The sequence below is a fragment of the Gadus morhua genome, chromosome 6 (genome assembly GCF_902167405.1).
Source record: "Gadus morhua chromosome 6, gadMor3.0, whole genome shotgun sequence".
Classification (NCBI taxonomy): Eukaryota; Metazoa; Chordata; class Actinopteri; order Gadiformes; family Gadidae; genus Gadus; species Gadus morhua.
The window spans coordinates 2,847,122-2,866,666 of NC_044053.1; the positions used below are offsets into that span (position 1 = coordinate 2,847,122).

The 19,545-nt window shown below is 52.2% G+C and overlaps 3 protein-coding genes across 6 annotated transcripts in view; 2 read left to right on the forward strand and 1 right to left on the reverse strand.

Moving 5' to 3' along the window:
• Window positions 1–2: 2 nt before the first annotated feature.
• dek (DEK proto-oncogene) lies at window positions 3–9,564 on the forward strand. Of its 2 annotated transcripts, none has more exons than XM_030357957.1 (12): window positions 3–141; window positions 754–937; window positions 1,166–1,264; window positions 1,446–1,555; window positions 2,167–2,261; window positions 2,519–2,648; window positions 3,165–3,491; window positions 6,066–6,200; window positions 6,305–6,401; window positions 6,585–6,730; window positions 7,939–8,007; window positions 8,742–9,564. In XM_030357957.1, the coding sequence occupies exons 2-12, from the start codon at window positions 802–804 to the stop codon at window positions 8,751–8,753; spliced, it is 1,356 nt and encodes a 451-aa protein (XP_030213817.1). In that variant the 5' UTR covers window positions 3–141; window positions 754–801; the 3' UTR covers window positions 8,754–9,564. The 2 variants fall into 2 exon arrangements, with proteins under 2 accessions (XP_030213817.1, XP_030213818.1); XM_030357958.1 differs by having other exon boundaries at window positions 1,178–1,264.
• Window positions 9,565–9,712: 148 nt separating this feature from the next.
• Window positions 9,713–17,476, forward strand: aldh5a1 (aldehyde dehydrogenase 5 family, member A1 (succinate-semialdehyde dehydrogenase)). The gene is made up of 10 exons (XM_030357954.1): window positions 9,713–10,222; window positions 10,720–10,803; window positions 12,978–13,148; window positions 13,258–13,374; window positions 13,682–13,825; window positions 14,384–14,527; window positions 14,753–14,911; window positions 15,431–15,594; window positions 15,787–15,845; window positions 16,404–17,476. Exons 1-10 carry the CDS (start codon window positions 9,941–9,943, stop codon window positions 16,613–16,615), a joined length of 1,536 nt encoding a protein of 511 aa, XP_030213814.1. The 5' UTR covers window positions 9,713–9,940; the 3' UTR covers window positions 16,616–17,476.
• Window positions 17,477–19,471: 1,995 nt separating this feature from the next.
• The window catches only part of kiaa0319 (KIAA0319 ortholog), a 13,307-nt gene continuing 13,233 nt past the window's right edge, over window positions 19,472–19,545 (reverse strand). For all 3 annotated transcript variants that reach the window (XM_030357945.1, XM_030357943.1, XM_030357944.1), the window contains exon 18: window positions 19,472–19,545. This exon is cut by the window's right edge. In XM_030357945.1, the coding sequence (XP_030213805.1) occupies window positions 19,537–19,545 (9 nt within the window). In that variant the 3' untranslated portion in view covers window positions 19,472–19,536.

Below are 19,545 nucleotides of genomic sequence, written 5' to 3' on the forward strand. Positions count from 1 at the left end.
CGCTCCTGTGGTGTCCTGGTGACGTCACCCGGCGCTGGGCCAATCGGTGGGGCGGCCCGCCCTGTCGGCCCCGCCCCCTAAACAAACCGCCATTTGAAAAAACCCAAACAGAGAGAGAGCGACTGACACTCTGAGAGCCAGGTAAACTTTTATAACATTACATAACACCAGGCACAGAGAATACTTTAATCTTTACGTCTTTAGCCCGATTCATACACATTAATGTCGCTCGGCGGAGGTTTTTAAACACCTCGCCGGGCGAATAGGTTGTCCTGCACGGCTGCAACTTCAGTGTTTCAAAGCGGGGCTAACGTAGCTTAGCATGCCGGTGGACCTCCGCCTCTCTGCTCCCTCGCTAGAGGAAGAACACCGCCCGCCTGTGTGGTGTGTTCCCCACTGTAATTCGAGTCAGCCGTCACACGGCGGGGTAAACCCAGGCTCAGTCGACGTGTATGTGGGGTATATTAACGTTAAACCGAGGGTGGGACCGGAGCGGCGGGGTTTAAACACCCGCAGCGCGCCAAGCCGCATTACCGTCCGCCGCTACTCCTCCTCCTCCGCACCGCCCATCTCTAACTAGTCATGCTTCATACATGGACCTCAAACTGCGTATTTTTGCGTGTTAATGCCACACGGCTTTATGTGCATTGCCCTGTTGAAGTGGGCTGTGGCCGGCGTTGAATTTAATGCAAAACTTCCAAAGCTGTGCGGAACTTGAATTGGTATTGTGGATATGTTTTTTTCACCATCCAGGACGTTTTTATTCACTCCGCCCGACGAAGCTGAACAACCGCAGGGAATATGAGTGAGATGGAGGAGGTAGGGGTGGAAGTAGCGCCCTTGTCCGAGGAGGAGGTAGCGGTGGAAGTAGCGCCCTTGTCCGAGGAGGAGGCGGAGGAGACGCGGGAAGATGAGCCGGCGGAAACGCCCACCCCAGGTAAAAGCCGCATCGGGATTCCCGGTAAAAAAAAAAATCAACAAACCACCAAAGCCAATTTCTCTTGAATCCATTCAATAGAAACAAATAACTAGTGGAGTTTCTTTGATGATGCTTTGGTAATTCTTCTAGGTGCATGACGTACAGTGCTAGACTCGCAGCATTGATGGAAACCAATAGTTACAAGTGTTATAAAGTACCTGAGGTGAACTGTGTGGTTCTGTGCAGACCTGAGTTCAGAGGTGACGGGGAAGCGGACCAAGAAGACGGTGGCCCGGCTGGAGATCCAGATGGCCATGCCCAAGGAGAAGCTGAAGGTGGAGGACGGTGAGGAGGACCCACACACTGTTCATCTGAGGGGAGGACGTGATGCGTGTCCCTAATGTCATCTCAGGGACACACGGCATCGGATAGTGATGCGCTTGTGGTCTCTGTTTTGTCTCTCGCTCCCTCTCTCACTCCCTCTCCCTCTTCTGTCTGGTTTCTCTCTCTGGTCTCTCTCTCTCAGGGGGGGGGGATAAGTTGGGGGACATCCCGAGGACGAACCACATGATCGGGAAGCTGAAGCCCGGGGACCTGAAGCCGCTTCACTCCATCATGTTCGACCGGCCCGGCAAGGTGAGGGGTCAGAGGTCTTCTCCTGGTGAAGATGAGGGGTCAGAGGTCGTCTCGGGGCTAAGATGAGGGGTCAGAGGTCGTCTCGGGGTGAAGATGAGGGGTCAGAGGTCGTCTCGGGGTGAAGATGAGGGGTCAGAGGTCATCTCGGGGTGAAGGTGAGGGCAAGGTTCATGTCAGAACTCGGGAAGGGGTCATAGCAGCTCAAACCCAATAGGGGGCAAGCTTCACTCTAATCTGGATACCGGGCGCGTGCCAAAACCATTTTCTACATCCATGCCCTCGTGCTCGTTCACCTCACCCTGGAGGCCGGAGAAAAATAGTACGTACATAGCATTGTGTAGCATCTTATCCTAGCTTATCTGTTGTATACGGGGAATGACTTTACCTAGCGATTGTTAATGCTTGTGTATACTTTACCAACAGCGAAATATTGTTTTTCTTCTTCTGACAAATGTACTTATTGTAAGTTGCTTTTGATAAAAGCGTTTGCTAAACGCCCTGAATGGAGGCGGCGCGCGTCGGCAGTCAGTCAGCGAGAGGGACGGAGCAGCGTGTAGGGAAATGGAAATGTATGGCTCTGTCTGAACCCCGGCTCTGTCTGTCTCCCTCAGACCGCCAGCATGAGGAAGAACATGCGGCAGTTCAACGGCTTCCCCTTCGAGGTCAACAGCAAACAGTTCACCAAGAAGAGAGACAAGCTGCTCAGGTGGGTTCTTCTGTTCGGTTGGGTTCTCCTTTGGGGGGTTCCCCCCTGTTCAGGGACCCCTTAGACCCTAGGTCGAGGGTCTAGGGTGGTGAGGGTGTTTGACTCTCAGCTAAAAGGTTCTGGGTTCGATCCCCTGCTTTACGCATTCTTAGCTAAATTACATTTTAAGAAGAAGTTGTTGGTTCCACCGTGGTGCCAGAGGAGTGGGGGTCCTCAGTCCGCTGTGGGACGCTGAGCGCCTGTGTTCCGCTCCCCAGGTGGGCGTCGCTCACCAACCTGAAGCTGAGGGCCATCTGCAAGGTGCTGGACCTGGAGCAGAAGGGCAGCCAGGTGGACCTGATCAATCGCATCCTCATCTTCCTCAGCGCGCCCAAGAACAGCGGCAAGGTGGGTGCCCCTTGAACCCGGCCCCCCCGAGGCTCGCAGCCACCCGGGGTAACGCCCCATCCCAGCGGCCCCGTGCTCCCCCCGCCTCTTTCCCTCTCTTTTCTCCCCCACTGTCCTGTCTCTTTCACCCCTGGGGCTCAGGTGGGAGAGTGGGTCGGCTGGGAACCGGAAGGTTGCTGGTTCGATCCCCGGCTCCTCCTAGTGAGTGCCGAGGTGTCCCTGAGCGAGACGCATTCCCATGACTGCTCCTGACGAGCTGGCTGTCGTCCTGCGTGGTCGACTCCGCCGTCAGTGTGTGAATGTGTGCATGAATGGGTGAATGTTGTACAGCTCTTTGAGTGGCCGGGTTATAAAAGCGCTGTATATAAATACGGTCCCTTTACCATTTACCCTGCCGCCCATGAAGAAGAACGCTTATATTAAAAGAAAAGCAATGAAGTACCAATAAAGTGAACTGAGCCCGGCTCCCTAAACTCACCCTGCGTTCCTCTCTGACCTCTGACCTCTGACCTGCAGCCGCTACTCTCCAAGAAGAAGAAGAAGAGCAAGAAGAGGCTGTCGGCCGGCGAGAGCAAGCCCCGCCCCAAGAGCACGTCGGCCAGCCCCAAGAAGACCAAGAGCGGCAGCAAGTCCAAGGCCATCGTCATGGAGTCCAGCAGCGACGAAGACGAGGAGGACGAAGACGACAAGGCCGGGGCACGGGCCGAGGAGGAGGACGACGATGAGGAAGAGGAGGAGGAGGAAGCCGAGGAGGAGGAGGAGGAAGCCAAGGAGTCGGGGATCGAGAAGAGCGACGAGTCCGAAGACGATGGAGACGAGGAAGATCTGGAGGATGAGGAGGAGGTAATTCATGTTGGTTGGTTGTTTTTTCTTGTGACAGCAGCCCAGAGCCATGCCTCACATGGTGGTTCAGTCTGATATCTCTAGGTTCCGCCGTGTGTGTGTGTGTGTGTGGTCAAAATGACCACGTTAATCTGTGCGTTCATTTTAAAGATGAGACGCTGTGTGCTGTGTATCAGTTGGCCATGGGTAGAGCCCGACGGATAAAGGATTTTTAAGGCAGACACGAATATTTGGGGATTTAAAAATCGGATATTCCGATATTTCGGCCGGTGTATATTTTAAAAAGAAATTCCAGAAACGCGTAACAAAACTTTAACAGATTTCCCTAACTGTTCCGATCTGACCTACCGAGCTCGCTAGTAACCGGGGTAGACGGCCCGTACCCTAACTCAGTCCCTACGTGGTGTGCTGAACTTTAGTATTGTTCCTGATCTCTCCCTGGGTGAGGGCGATCTAACCTGTCCAGGGGGTTAGGTGCGAGGTACTCACCACAGGTCCACGGCCACCGTAGGGGAACAGCTCCGCGTCCCGCTGCACAGGCGACCGGCGTTCTACATTCTTCCTTCAGTTCACCGTGTTTATAATAATCCAAAAGGATCTCTCCTCAATGTCGCCGAGCAACGTGTGTCCATCGGGGTGCTTTCATTCACCCCTCTCTCTCTCCTGCTGAACCCAGGCACTCAGTCTCAGACTCCCAGCGTCGCCTGCCCACTCAGCTGTCGCTACTTACCTGTGATGAGCCCCTCAACACCGCCCCCTCTGGGTGACGTCAGTACTGACCCCAACTCTAAGGACCCGAAAACTAACCCTATACCTAGTCGTATCGTAACGCTAACATTGGTTATTTATGAGTCCTCACTAGAATAATAAGGTAATGCAGTTTAAAAATAAACTTTTGTTTTATTGTTTAACAGAAAAGTCTAAATCGGTCGGGCTCTACCCATGGGATCTTTTGCAATTAATCGTGATTAATCACAGAAAGAAAAAGAAATCGATTGACAGCACAAATTTATAGTTTGAAAACCATGACCGTCTCCACTGGTATCTGTACTGGTGAGGTACGCTCCAGATATCTAAACCATGACCGTCTCCACTGGTATCTGTACTGGTGAGGTACGCTCCAGATATCTAAACCATGACCGTCTCCACTGGTATCTGTACTGGTGAGGTACGCTCCAGATATCTAAACCATGACCGTCTCCACTGGTATCTGTACTGGTGAGGTACGCTCCAGATATCTAAACCATGACGGTCTCCACTGGTATCTGTACTGGTGAGGTACGCTCCAGATATCTAAACCATGACGGTCTCCACTGGTATCTGTACTGGTGAGGTACGCTCCAGATATCTAAACCATGACGGTCTCCACTGGTATCTGTACTGGTGAGGTACGCTCCAGATATCTAAACCATGACGGTCTCCACTGGTATCTGTACTGGTGAGGTACGCTCCAGATATCTAAACCATGACGGTCTCCACTGGTATCTGTACTGGTGAGGTACGCTCCAGATATCTAAACCATGACGGTCTCCACTGGTATCTGTACTGGTGAGGTACGCTCCAGATATCTAAACCATGACGGTCTCCACTGGTATCTGTACTGGTGAGGTACGCTCCAGATATCTAAACCATGACGGTCTCCACTGGTATCTGTACTGGTGAGGTACGCTCCAGATATCTAAACCATGACGGTCTCCACTGGTATCTGTACTGGTGAGGTACGCTCCAGATATCTAAACCATGACCGTCTCCACTGGTATCTGTACTGGTGAGGTACGCTCCAGATATCTAAACCATGACCGTCTCCACTGGTATCTGTACTGGTGAGGTACGCTCCAGATATCTAAACCATGACCGTCTCCACTGGTATCTGTACTGGTGAGGTACGCTCCAGATATCTAAACCATGACCGTCTCCACTGGTATCTGTACTGGTGAGGTACGCTCCAGATATCTAAACCATGACCGTCTCCACTGGTATCTGTACTGGTGAGGTACGCTCCAGATATCTAAACCATGACCGTCTCCACTGGTATCTGTACTGGTGAGGTACGCTCCAGATATCTAAACCATGACGGTCTCCACTGGTATCTGTACTGGTGAGGTACGCTCCAGATATCTAAACCATGACGGTCTCCACTGGTATCTGTACTGGTGAGGTACGCTCCAGATATCTAAACCATGACGGTCTCCACTGGTATCTGTACTGGTGAGGTACGCTCCAGATATCTAAACCATGACCGTCTACTGGTATCTGTACTGGTGAGGTACGCTCCAGATATCTAAACCATGACGGTCTCCACTGGTATCTGTACTGGTGAGGTACGCTCCAGATATCTAAACCATGACGGTCTCCACTGGTATCTGTACTGGTGAGGTACGCTCCAGATATCTAAACCATGACGGTCTCCACTGGTATCTGTACTGGTGAGGTACGCTCCAGATATCTAAACCATGACGGTCTCCACTGGTATCTGTACTGGTGAGGTACGCTCCAGATATCTGTCAGGGCCTCACACACACCACGTGCCCTCATGTGGACCTCCTTCCTAAACCTCCCCCCCCCCCCCCTCAGTCTCCCAAGGCCAAACCGCCCGCCAGGAAACCCGCCGCCGGCAAACGGCCACGCCCCCCAACGAAGAAGAGCCCCGCGCCCAAGAAGAGGTCCACGAAGGAGCGCTCCGAGTCAGAGGGCGAGGCGGACGCGAAGGTGAGGCAGAGCCCCCCCCCACCCCCCACCCTAACTCATGGGTTAACCTACCGGTTAGTTTCACCCTACTGACCCCTCTGTCTGTCTGTCCGTCCGTCCCTCAGCCCAAGAAGAAGGCCAGGAGAGCCGCTCCGTCCAAACCCACCGCCAAGTCCAAGAAGGCCGACAGCAGCAGCAACAGCAAGAAGACCAACAGCACAGGTAACCACGGCAACGCCTACCGTCAGAATGGCCCCCCCAGGGTTAGGGTTAACCCTAACTGTCTGTCTGTCAGGGTTAGGCTAACGCTAACCCACTCAGCTCATGCCCCCCCCAGGGGTCCCGGGCTGTAGTCCTGACCCCGGGTGTACGGCAGGTCTGAACCCCCCTCCCCCCCCCCCCCAGTGTCTGAGGGGAGCTCTGGCGACGACCGGCCGCTCATCAAGATGATGCGCGTGGCGCCGTCGGACGGGCAGCTGGAGGAGACGGTGCGCGGCCTGCTGAAGGACGCAGACCTGGAGGAGGTCACCATGAAGCAGATCTGCCAGAAGGTATGGCCTAAAAAAATGTTTTGTTTGGTTCCGGTTTCCGACCGACCCTGTCAATTTATGTGCGACCCAAATTATTTTATGAGCTTTATAATAAAAAAATAGAAAATGTTTTTTTTGGTTTTTTTTATGCAAACCATAATTACGTTTTGGTACAGCACCTCTACATTCTGTACAAGGATGAGCGAATTTTCTCGTTTTTAAATGAAAAACAACCTACCTATCATTCGCTGCCGCTGGAAAAAAATAAAATAAATTCCCTACCTACCGATAACCTCAACTGACAACCAACAGGAACCAAACTTTTTTTATTTTTTAGGCCTAACCGTCGGTTACCGTCGTTAGGGATCCTTTGGGATCTTTGCGCCCTCAATTTACAGCATAGAAATGACACTGACAATGAGGACAACAAATGTTATGTAGCTCTCGTCACAACAGGACACGGGGTGGCTCCTTTCAAAACGGGCGTTCTTTGATGGCACTGTCTACTCCTTTACGCCCACACATTCTGATCACATGTTACTAATGGGTTCAGTTACATTATATCAACACTTTAACCTTTGAACCCAACATGAATTATTATTGTAAGTGTTCATTAAGTGTGCATAATGAAAGAGAACTTATTTATGAAACGTCACTTTTATGTTACATGTCACAAATTTACAGAATGTATTGAACTGTCTGTAGATCATGGCGGGAAAAAAGATGCAAAAAAAGAATCAATCGGCGAAAACTGTCGACATATCGGTCGTCACTAACAACCGCACCGCGACTACGCTAATGCCCTCATAATACCTGACCCGCACCACCAGAATCACCGTTACCATAGCGCCCTGTCTGAAGACAGCTGGGTGTAGCGCGTGTCCCCTAGCGCGTGTCCCCTAGCGCGTGTCCCCTGGCGCGTGTCCCCCGGCGCGTGTCCCCCGGCGCGTGTCCCCCGGCGCGTGTCCCCCGGCGCGTGTCCCCCGGCGCGTGTCCCCCGGCGCGTGTCCCCCGGCGCGTGTCCCCCGGCGCGTGTCCCCCGGCGTGTCCCCCGGCGTGTCCCCCGGCGCGTGTCCCCCGGCGCGTGTCCCCCAGCGCGTGTCCCCCAGCGCGTGTCCCGGCGCGTGTCCTACCGTCCGTCCTAGCGTCCGTCCTAGCGTGTCCCCTAGCGTGTGTCCTAACGTGTGTCCTAACGTGTGTCTGTGTGTCCTAACGTGTGTCTGTCTCAGGTCTACGATGCGTACCCGGACCACGACTTGGCCAGCAGGAAGGACTTCATCAAGCAGACCATCAAATCAGTGAGTGTTTGAGTCGTCGGGCTGCTTTCCCATCGTCTGTCTGTCAGGAGTTCCCTCGGGTTAATCTCCCGGGAGTTTTCCTCCATCTCCATTTCCTCCTCTTAGCTCAAGAGTTGCTAGCATCAGACCCAACAGAGAAAGGACAATTTAGCTGACACATAGATGACGTTTAAAAAGTACTTTATCGCTTTCCACTTTTGTTTTTGTGAGAGATGCTCACCCCGCTGGGCTCTCGAAGGCCCCGGTATTCTAACCGATGGTTTCAGGTCTCGGCCCGCTCTGAATGCTGCAGTAGAAACTCTTATTAGTTCCGGCTCTAGTTTTTCCAGGTGCCGTCTCAATTGGAAGACTCTAAATACATCCTAGACATCGCGAGCTCAGGCCTCGGATGTTTTAAAGGGGACATATCATACCACCAGTGTGAGTGGGGTTAGCCTTACAAGCCGTTGAAAACTGCCCCATATGACATCACTGGTGGGCATGTCCACCTAGATCTGTACCACTCTCACCTGGTGGTATAATGTTTCCCCTTTAAGTGAGGAGTCGCCAAATTAATTCAGATCAATATCCAGACCGCTGATTGGCTGAAGGAGACTGTCCATCAGTTGACGTAGGCGTCCAGAATGTCCCAAAGCTCCCGTCATCAGGCTGGTCTCAAGGCTAGCCAATCAGGGATAGGGCTTTAAGGAAAAGTCCACATCCTGTAGTGACCTAACTCTTTATTCTCCTTTCAGCTCATCACCTGACCTGGACACTGACTACCGTCTCGGCTCAACACAGGAGTTGTGCTCTCGCAGTCCGCCCGTTGTGTTGTGAACCAGCTGTTCTTCTGACTCATTCACCCAGCTTACCCATTCATAGAATAAGCATTGTCTCACACCGTCACCTACCTTTTGTTCTGCTGATAGATTCACTTTTTGGTTTTATTAGCCTTAGTCATAAGGTGTAATAGAACAAATATTATCAAACATATTTTAATTGTGTATGAAGTCAGGAGGCCATGGACTCATCCTCAGTTTGTCGTCGTTCTACCGTCAACAAACCGATCACTAATCAATACACCGATCAGAAACGTACAGACCTAACCTTTAGACGTTTTGCAGGTCAAAATGAGTTCCTCAACATGTTCTTGTTTGCTAACATAATTGGATTATTTTCGGAACCAGTTCTCAGATATTGTGTTATGTACATTTGTAAATATATTCTTGTTTTCCTGTTTTGGTATTCTTGATCGGTTTTGGAGAACACCTGGGATTTAGTTTCACTTCAGGTTCACCTGTTGAAAGTGAACCAATCCTCGACTTTAAAATGTAATTCATTGGTGTTTAACCGATATCTTAACACAATTAAAATGAATATCTATAATTTGTTTAACAGCCTCGACCATGTCGAGGTTGGCTATTGATTGTAGAACTGGACATGTAACTAATTGGATAATTGAGAATAAGACACAGATCTGTATCTTCTCTGGTTATGTCGAATCATTAAGCTGAAGAATACACTCCCAATTTTCAAAAACGATTTTGTGGGAATAATAAAGCATGTTTTTTCTAATAATTGTTTTTGATGTGTTTATAACAAGCCTCCAATCCGAACTGCTCGGCTCTAGTCGCTAGGGGGCGGAGATGTTTACAGAAGCATTTGCAGATCATCTCCTTAAAACAGCCCTTAGTAGGATGATGACCTGCGGACCCGGTTCAGCTATTGTGTTAGTGCACGATGCCGTGTAAGACCGCCTTCAAGCCACAAACCAGCTGAAGCCAAACCGAGCCGCCTAGCGGTGAAGCCCGCCCACTGAGACTCGATAAGAGTGCAGCGTTGCCAGATTGGGCCATATTTCTCGCCCGATCTTGCAACCCTGAAAGAGACAGCAGACCCAAAAGAAGCCAGAGTCTCACGGAGCACCACGACACAGAGCCCCTTTTCCCAGAAGATGGGTAGCTTCTGCCTCCTACGGACCCGGTTTCTCCTCCGCCCGTTCGTACCTTCCGCCGCCATGCAGCGTACATACAGCCTCGACGTGTCCCCCGAGCTGGTGCGGAACCAGGCGTACATCGACGGCCGCTGGACCTCCGCCGCTGCTGACTTCCCCGTCCTGGACCCGGCCAGCGGGGCGCTGATCGCCCGGGTGGCGGACTGCGGTCCCGCGGAGGCCAAGCAGGCCGTGGACGCGGCGTACAAGGCGTTCCACACCTGGAAGCAACAAACCGCGAAGGTGCATTGCTGTGCATGTCTGCAGTCATTATTATCGGCCAATTAACCAAACCAGATCCAACCTGCAGACCTGTCACCCGGGACTGGCAGGGTCATCTGGGTGAAGGGTCTATGTGTGTTTCTGTGTCTGTCTGGATGTCTGTCTGCCTGCCTGCCCCCCTGTCTGTCGTTTTCAAGGGTCTGTTATAACGGTGCCGTGGGGTACGGGTTTGAGGGGTGCACAGCACATTGGCTGTAAGTGCAATGAACGTAAGGCTGGTTATTCGTGCAGTAAACTAATCTATTAATCAGTATTCCCTAGAAGAGGGGACGTTATAAGACCCTAACTCCTTGTGGGTGGAAAACAGGCGCACAACACAGCTACACACATCACATGGCATGCTGATTTAAGGGATGTAAACTTGAATTGTAACCTTTGATCGCTCACTACTAAAGCCTGCTGCTGTTCAGTAACCATCAGACAGCCTTCATCTTCTTCGTGTTGTGTTTGGGTTACAGGAGCGCAGCGACCTCCTGCGGCGGTGGTATGAACTGATGGTGAAGCACAAGGACGAGCTCGCCCGGATCGTCACCTTTGAATGCGTGAGTGACGCAGTGGTGGCGCCAGAGATTTTTTCTTGCTGGTGCTACAGTGGGTCTGAGTTACTCAGTGATGGTGCTGAGGGATGTACTGTGTGGTAATACTAATATATATTCGCAAGGCAAGACGCGTGGTGTTCAAAAGTTTCAAGCATTATGTAAATGCCTCTGTTGATTCACAAGCAACGGCAATTAATAGATCTCATATAGAAGTAAACTGTGACAGTGTCAACAGAATCGGAGAGGACCCGGGCTACACAGAGCATGAACACACAAACCAACAGAGCATCCGACCCACAGCGGACAACATGAGTCACGCACCAATCCCTTAATCAGCGTCAAATGCATGCTTTTTCACTGAAAAACACAACACTAACCCACAATGTCCACTGCTATTCGCGTTACATAGAGAGACAATGCCAAAGGATACACCGTTATTTCTGAAAGTCAAATAAGGCAAACAACAGATGCAAGGCTTTACCAGAAGTTGGACACATCGTAATCTGACCATGCAATACCTCAATTAATTCGGCTGCTGAATTTGAAACCAAAATCTATAGAATCACCGCTTGGAAGTCCAAGCAAAACCAGTAGGCTTAATAGCAGTTATATTTTAGGATTTGCAGGAAACATAAAGACTAAGGGGTATCCACCACAAAATAATAATTATAATCAGCACAAATCTAGGCCTAAAAATCAACTGCACTCACCATTGATGATTTCAGAGGAGTACCTTTGCTGATTGCCCAACTGTTGTGAAGGGTACTGTTTCAATACTGGCCGACGGGGGCCTTCCTCAGGCTGCTAGCGAACATCGCTAACCGTATACCCCCTAGCACTAGTCATGGACCTATTAAAGGCACTAGTAGCAGCTTCATCCTCCACGTTCGCCTCTTGTTCCTCTTCTTCGCCCTCAAACTCCTTCGGTGAACTGCTGTCTTCCTCGTCCCCACTTAATTTCCTCTGCATGTCACTTTCAATCAAGACAGGCTGAGGCGCCACCGATTCTTCTGGATGAGGTAGTTTTCTCACTAAAAATCGATCCATTTTTCACGTCAGCCAAAATAATTCACGCTAGCTTGTAAAAGCATAATGTTCAATGTAGCTGCTATAAATCTCTCCCGTGAGTGACAGTGAGTGACGGCACCACTTTAAGTGAGCTTAGATCAGCTTAACTGATCTGAGGACGGCAACGGCAAGACATTGACAACGAACTGACCACAAACAAGCTGAAGTGTAGAGTGGATCTGACCTTAGACCAGCACAGAGTTTATAACTTTATTGCTGCCACTGCGTGGGTGCTATGGTAATTGTGGGCGCTGTTTCACTAGATCAACTGGAGAAACGAGCTACAATCAAAACTATACGGAGAAAGCAGACAATTTGTATGTCGAATTTCAGTTAATTTCTTGGTGGTGCTATTGTAATTTCTGGCAGTGCTATAACAGCAGCCAGCACCACCCCAGCACCGCCCCTGGAGTGAAGTAACAAGTAACGTATTGTAATACAATAACGGTCCTAACATCAAAGGTCCGTAGTTCAGTCGATTTGAATAGACGTTGAACTTTGAAAGTTGTTAATAATTATATAAAATAATTCTTAGTGGTGTGCATCACGAATACAAAACTAGGAAGTGCCCCCCCCCCCCCCCCCCCCCCCTTCATCAAGAGTCTTCATCAGCAGGGCATTCTACAGGAAACAGGGAATATTAAGAGTCAGAAAGAAGTGTTCTTGGGTCAGGCCAAGAACTACACACACATTACTATGTTTGTAGTAATGTGTGTGTGTGTGTGTGTGTGTGTGTGTGTGTATGTGTGTGTGTGTGTGTGTGTGTGTGTGTCATATGTCTGTGTGTTTGTATGTTATGTCTGTGTGTTTGTATGTTATGTCTGTGTGTGTGTCTGCGTGTGTTATTATGTCTGTGTGTTATGTGTATGTGTGTTATTATGTGTATGTACGTGTGTATATATGTGTGTATGTCTCTGTGTTCATGTGTCTCTGTGTGTTTGTATGTCTCTGTGTGTGTGTGTGTGTTTGTCTCTGTGTGTGTGTGTGTGTGTCTCTTTGTGTGTGTGTGTATGTCTCTGTGTGTGTGTCTGTGTGCGTCTGTGTGTGTGTTTGTATGTCTCTGTGTGTGCGTCTCTGTGTGTGTGTGTGTGTCTGTGTGTGTGTCTCAGGGTAAGCCCCTCCCCGAGGCCCTGGGGGAGGTGGGCTACTCCGCCGGCTTCCTGGAGTGGTACTCGGAGGAGGCGAGGCGTTGCTACGGCGACGTCGTGCCCTCGCCGTTCCGCGACCGCAAGATCCTCCTCCTTAAGCAGCCGGTGGGCGTGGCCTCCATCATCACGCCGGTCAGCTGGTTCACAACCTCTATTGATTAATGCTTCTAATTTTTTGTGACGACGCTGGCGGTCTGCAGACCTTTGACCTCTGACCTTTGACCTCTGCCTATGACCCCAGTGGAACTTCCCCAGCGCCATGATCACCAGGAAGGTGGGGGCGGCGCTGGCGGCGGGCTGCACCGTGGTGGTGAAGCCGGCCGAGGACACGCCCCTCTCTGCCCTGGCACTGGCCCAGGTCCGTAAGCCCCGTCCCCCACACTACACCTCAGCCAATCACAACACGACAGCCAATCACAAACACTACAGCCAATTAAAATCACTACAGCCAATTCAAATCACTATATCCAATTAAGAACACTAGAGCCAATTAAAAACGCTAAATCCAATTAAGAATACTACAGCCGTATACAAACACTGTAGCCAATCCCAATTCAGCATACAAAGACGTGTGTGTGTGTGTGTGTGTGTGTGTGTGTGTGTGTGTGTGTGTGTGTGTGTGTGTGTGTGTGTGTGTGTGTGTGTGTGTGTGTGTGTGTGTGTAGCTGGCGGACCAGGCGGGGATCCCGGCGGGGGTGTTCAACGTAGTGCCCTGCTCCCGGGAGAAGACCCCCGCGGTGGGGGAGGTCCTCTGCACCGACCCCCTGGTGGCCAAGGTCTCCTTCACCGGCTCCACTGCCACCGGGAAGGTCTGACGCCCGGCTCTCTGTCTCTCTCTCTCTCTCCCTGTCTGTCTCTCTCTCTCTCTCCCTGTCTGTCTGTCTCTCTCTCTCTCCCTGTATCTGTTGTCTTTCTCTCCCTTTGTCTGTCTCTCTCTCTGTCTGTCTCTTGCTTCCTGTCTGTCTCTCTCCCTGTCTGTCTGTCTATCCATCCCTCTCTGTCTCTCTGCCTGTGTGTCTGTCTGTTTTCTTTCTCTCCCTTTCTGTCTGTCTCTCTCTGTCTCTCTCCCTGTGTCTGTTTTCTTTCTCTCCCTTTCTGTCTGTCTCTCTCTCCTGTTTTTAGGCCCTATCTAAGCTATGTGCTGGCTGTCTCTCTCTCTGACTGTGTCTTTCTGTCTGTCTCTTTCCCTGTCTTACATCCTGATCACTGTCTGAGCTTTTAGTCCACATGTGAGCTGTAGTGGTGGATTTGAATATTTATTATTTAAGTCAAGTGATTAAATGTTCGTGAACCGGAGATAAAGTGAGTGTTCTGATGGCTGCTCTGCCACACGGGGTCTCGTGGTGTCTGTCCACCTGTCCGTCTAGATCCTGCTGAGGCACGCGGCCGACACGGTGAAGAAGGTCTCCATGGAGCTGGGGGGCAACGCCCCCTTCATCGTGTTCAACAGCGCCGACGTGGACAAGGCCGTGGCCGGCGCCATGGGGTCAAAGTTCAGGAACACCGGCCAGGTGAGGTCACTGGGAGGTCACGGAGAGGGGAGAACTCTGATCTGGGCGACGATGTCATCACTTAACATGACGATGTCGTCACTTAACACGACGTCGTCGTCATCACTTAACACGACGATGTCATCACTTAACACGACGATGTCATCAACCAACATGACGACATCCCCCAACGTCCCTTAACCTGACGACGACCTCATGCCCCCCACGGTGCCCCCCTCCCTGCAGACGTGCGTGTGCTCCAACCGCTTCCTGGTTCAGAGCGGGGTCCACGACGCCTTCGTGGAGAAGCTGGCCGTGGCCATGGACGCCCAGCTGAGGATGGGCCATGGGGCCGAGCCCGGGGTGACCCAGGGCCCGCTCATCAACGCCCGGGCCGCCGAGAAGGTGAGCGCGCCGCCCGGACCGGGGTCCGCGGGTTGCACTGTCACCGTGAAGGGGTCTGCTGACGAGGGGCGGCGTGGGGCTCAGGAGGGAGAGCGCGTCGGCTGGTGACCCGAGGGTCGCTGGTTCGATCCCCGGCTCCTCCCAGCCGAGTGTCGAGGTGTCCCGGAGCCCTGACTGCTCAGGTGTCCCTGAGCAGTCAGGGTGAGGCGCCTCGCTCCGGGACACCTCACCCCGACTGCTCCTGACCAGCTGGCCGTCGCCCTGCGTGGCTGACTCCGCCGTCGGGGTGTGAATGATTGAATGAATGGGTGAATGCGGGGCAGTATTGTAAAGCGCTTTGAGCGGCCACTGGTTAGAAAAGCGCTGTAGTTATGCAGTCTGTTTATCATTTAGCGTGACATCAACACAGTCATTTGGGGCCGGTGATGCCAGGAGCCCTTTGAGTCCCCCCGTTTGAGGGCCCCTATGACCCCTGACCCCCGTTGTCTCCCTGCTGCCCCCCCCTCCCTCGGCCTCCAGGTGGTGCACCAGGTGGAGGACGCGGTGTCCCGGGGTGCCCGGGTCCTGAGGGGGGGGAAACGCGGGGAGGGGTCCTACATGGAGCCCACCCTGTTGACGGGCGTTACCACGGAGATGCTCTGCACCAAGGAGGAGACCTTCGGACCCCTGCTGCCAGTCATCAGGTCTGGACCAATCACGGCCTTGCAGGAGTCGCCATGACAACTAATACTATAGATGCGTGGTTCAATAGTTATTAATAAAAGGACATTTCAACATTGAAATCCCGCCAACAGGGGGCGGTTGAGTGGGTACGATTGTGTGTTTAGTGGGTGAAACTGTTTGTTTTGTGGCTAAGATTGTGTGTTTGCCGGCAGGTTCAACACAGAGAGGGAGGCGCTGGCTATCGCTAACGCAACCGACGTGGGGCTAGCAGGTGAGTGTCACTCAAAACCAGCAGCAACCATTCTGCATTAACAAACTCTTCAGTTCATCAGTGTTTGAGGTCCATGCCTGTCCTCTGAAGGTGTCTTTAGACCTGGTGGTTTGTTATCGGAGCTACGCTGTCATTAAGACGCTCGATTCCAAGTGGCAACTCAGATCATTGAGGAGCAGCTAGGCCCGTCCTGCTTAAGGATGGCTTCAGGTTGGACTGCAGACGTTGCACCCAGGTCTTCTCTTACCCTGTTGATGGTCTCTCTGTCGGTCTGTCTCTCTCTCTGCCTCTGGTCTCTCCGTCTCTCTCCTCTGGTCTCTCTGCCTCTGGTCTCTCTGGTCTCTCTCTTACTCTATCTCCCTCCTCTGGTCTCTCTCTCTCTGCCTCTGGTCTCTCTCTCTCTCTCTCCTCTGGTCTCTCTCTCTCTCTGCCTCTGGTCTCTCTCTCTTACCCTCCCTCTCGCTCTCTCTTACCCTCTCTCTTACCCTCTCTCTCTCTCTCCTCTGGTCTCTCTCCCTCTCTCTTTCCCCTATGGTCTCTCTCTCCTCTCCCCCCCAGGCTACTTCTTCTCCCAGGACGTGAGTCAGATCTGGCGCGTGGCCGAGGCCCTGGAGACGGGCATGGTGGGGGTGAACGAGGGGCTGCTGTCCACCCCGGAGGCCGCCTTCGGGGGGGTGAAGCAGTCGGGCCTGGGCAGCGAGGGCTCCAAGTACGGCATCCAGGAGTACCTCCACATCAAGTACATGTGCTTCGGCGGGCTGGAGGCCTGAGCGTCGCCGCGGCAACGGTCGGGGCCTCACCCGACGACCCGTTGCCATGGAAGCAAGGGGGTCACGGAGCCTAGTGACCCCCCCCCCCCCCCCCCCTGACTGGATCCTTATCCACCTACGGGCTATCTTGGTTCTATGTGCTAGCTGGTTGGAGGTTGGAGCATTCGGTTCCCCTCCAACCAGCTAGCGCTAAGAACCAAGATTTCCGCTAGATGGATAAGGAACTTGTTCCGATGAAAGGAATTTAGTTTCCAACGTGCTCGTGGCGAAAAAAACAGAGCAGCTGAGAATTAGACTCGTAATCTTGAGTCCTCTGTTACAGGAGTCTGCAGGGTGATAAAATAAAATAATAAGCTGTGATAATATTTGTGCACAAGTTCTTTGCCGCCCAAAATTGAGTCCTAATCTGTATTCTTGTCGCAAAGAAAAAGAGAAATATTTTAGAATTGAATTGGAAAGATGATTGAGCTTTCTGGTAATTGTTTCATGAAAAGACTGTTTGTGTAGGTGCATGATTTACGTATTAAACCTGAGGTCAAACTTTTCCCACAAGCTAAAAAAAACTAATCGGTGTATAGGTCCTTTAACATCCGTCCTCATGTTCTGTGTAGTTTAACTTTGACCTGACCATGTGCCAAGATAACACGATAATGCAGGTGACGATAATTATTAATAAATCTAGTCTAAGATTTACAGCCTAGATGTCCTCAACCCTGTTTTTCTCTGAACTTGTTGATTGTGTGTATCATGTTGTATTGTTTTTAATGTAGATACAATATGTGACGTCATATAGACCCTACTGTGTATTTCTAATGTTTAGAAGAATGGAAATAATTACAATAAATGTTTTGATATTTTTCATTTTCTTGTGGTTGAGTCGGTTTGTTCCGGACAGAGCGTAAACGTTGTAATGTTGGTATGATTATATTAGGTCTCAATAAATAATTGAATACATAACCTAGTATACAAAGGGACCAAGAACATAAGCTAATTTAATTTAGTATATGCTACACGTGAACCTCCTAATATGGCGCAATTTGATGGGTTCGCTCTCGGGATTTTGGGCAATATCCCGTGATTGAGATCTCAAACTCGGGATATTGCGTGACGGTCGCCTCGTCGCGCTAATAAAAACGAATAAATCTCGACAAAAAGTGTTATCTTGTTTATTTTTTGGAGTGTTCACGTGTAGTATATACTCAATAATTCACCTCAGGCTCTGTGAATAGTGGGGAATAGCCCCCGAGACCGAAGGTCGAGGGGGCTATTCAGCGAATAATTGTTTAATATAACCTTAATAGTCAACTGTATATTAGTAACTTAATATATAACACAGTGTGTATTCGTTCTCCACAACAACAGTGTCGTTATGAACCGGTATGAACCAGATCGGGACAGGCCTTGTTATGCAGGATTTAAAGTGTAAACCTTTATTGAATAACTTCCTGTTACAAAGCCAGAGCTGATGAGTAGCCGGGGCAGCACAGCGCTAGCACCCAGCGCTAGTGGAACATGAGTCAGCATGTCCCCTTGGTTTGAACGCTGCAAAGCATGCTAGTTTGAGAACAACACTAAGAACGCCTTCTTGTTAGCCAGAAGATAACACTAAGGGGTTCTTGGTGTTTTAGCGCTGGAAAGTAAACACACTTGTAAGTATAACGTACGAGCTGAGTACTAGTTTGAAGCACGTCTCCCAAGGCCCTGGGGACGGCAGGGCCATTTCCCAAGATGCATCTTGAGAGTACAAAGGTAGCGTATCCCGACATAACCCCATCTGAGTCTACACTTCATGTCCCGGCCATGACCCCAAAGCCACACCCCCAGTCAGGTGAGCCACGCCCCCAGTCAGGTGAGCCACGCCCCCTGCACAAAACCAGTCAGGTTAGCCCCTCCTGGTGGCTTGTCCTTCTCCCACTGGGCTCCCGGTGGAGACGATATCAGGTGTTCGATAACGCGATGCAACGCTGTCACCCCCTCTAGTGGCAGCTTGGGGGAGTTGACTACACTGAAGCGCTTCAACGCTATTCAACGACACCGTCGTCTGACCGTTGAGCGTCCAACGAGCTCGCCCACCTCGGGCCACAGAACATGAGCAAGGTAACACAGGATGTAACAGTCGTTGTCCCGCCCCCCCCTCTCCACGCACCGCCCGTCCTTCACGTCACCGAGGAGCGCGTCGTCTCACCTCAATCCACCCGGTGTCGTCTCATCAGTGGGGGCCCCTCCCCGGGCCCCCCGACAGCGTTGTCTATGTACAGCCTCAGCCTCCGGCCTCAGGTCCTCAGCTCTGGATCCGACCGGTCCACAGGTCACAGGTCACAGGTCACAGGTCACAGGGCGCCGGGCTCGGCGTCAGACCTGCTGAAGCCCCCCATCCCCGTCCAGGTCTGACCCGGTCCGTGTTCTGGGGGGTGCGGGTTAGACCTGAGCAGGCGGGTGGGGGGGGGGTCGTGGTCCTGGTGGGGGACCCCTCTAGGCGGGGGGGGTCGTGGTCTGGTGGTCTGGTGGGGGACCCCTCTAGGCGGGGGGGGGGTCTGGTGGTCTGGTGGGGGACCCCTCTAGGCGGGGGTGAGGTCGTGGTCTGGTGGTTTGGTGGGGGACCCCTCTAGGCGGGGGAGGGAGGGGGTCCTGGTGGTCTGGTGGGGGACCCCTCTAGGCGGGCGGGGGGGGGGGGTCGTGGTCCTGGTGGTCTGGTGGGGGGCCCCTCTAGGCGGGGGGGGGGGGGGGGGGGTCGTGGTCCTGGTGGGGGACCCCTCTAGGCGGGGGGGGGGGGGGGTCGTGGTCCTGGTGGTCTGGTGGGGGGCCCCTCTAGGCGGGGGGGGGGGGGCCGTGGTCCTGGTGGTTTGGTGGGGGGCCCCTCTAGGCGGGGGGGGGGGGTCGTGGTCCTGGTGGTTTGGTGGGGGGCCCCTCTAGGCGGGGGGCTACCCGAA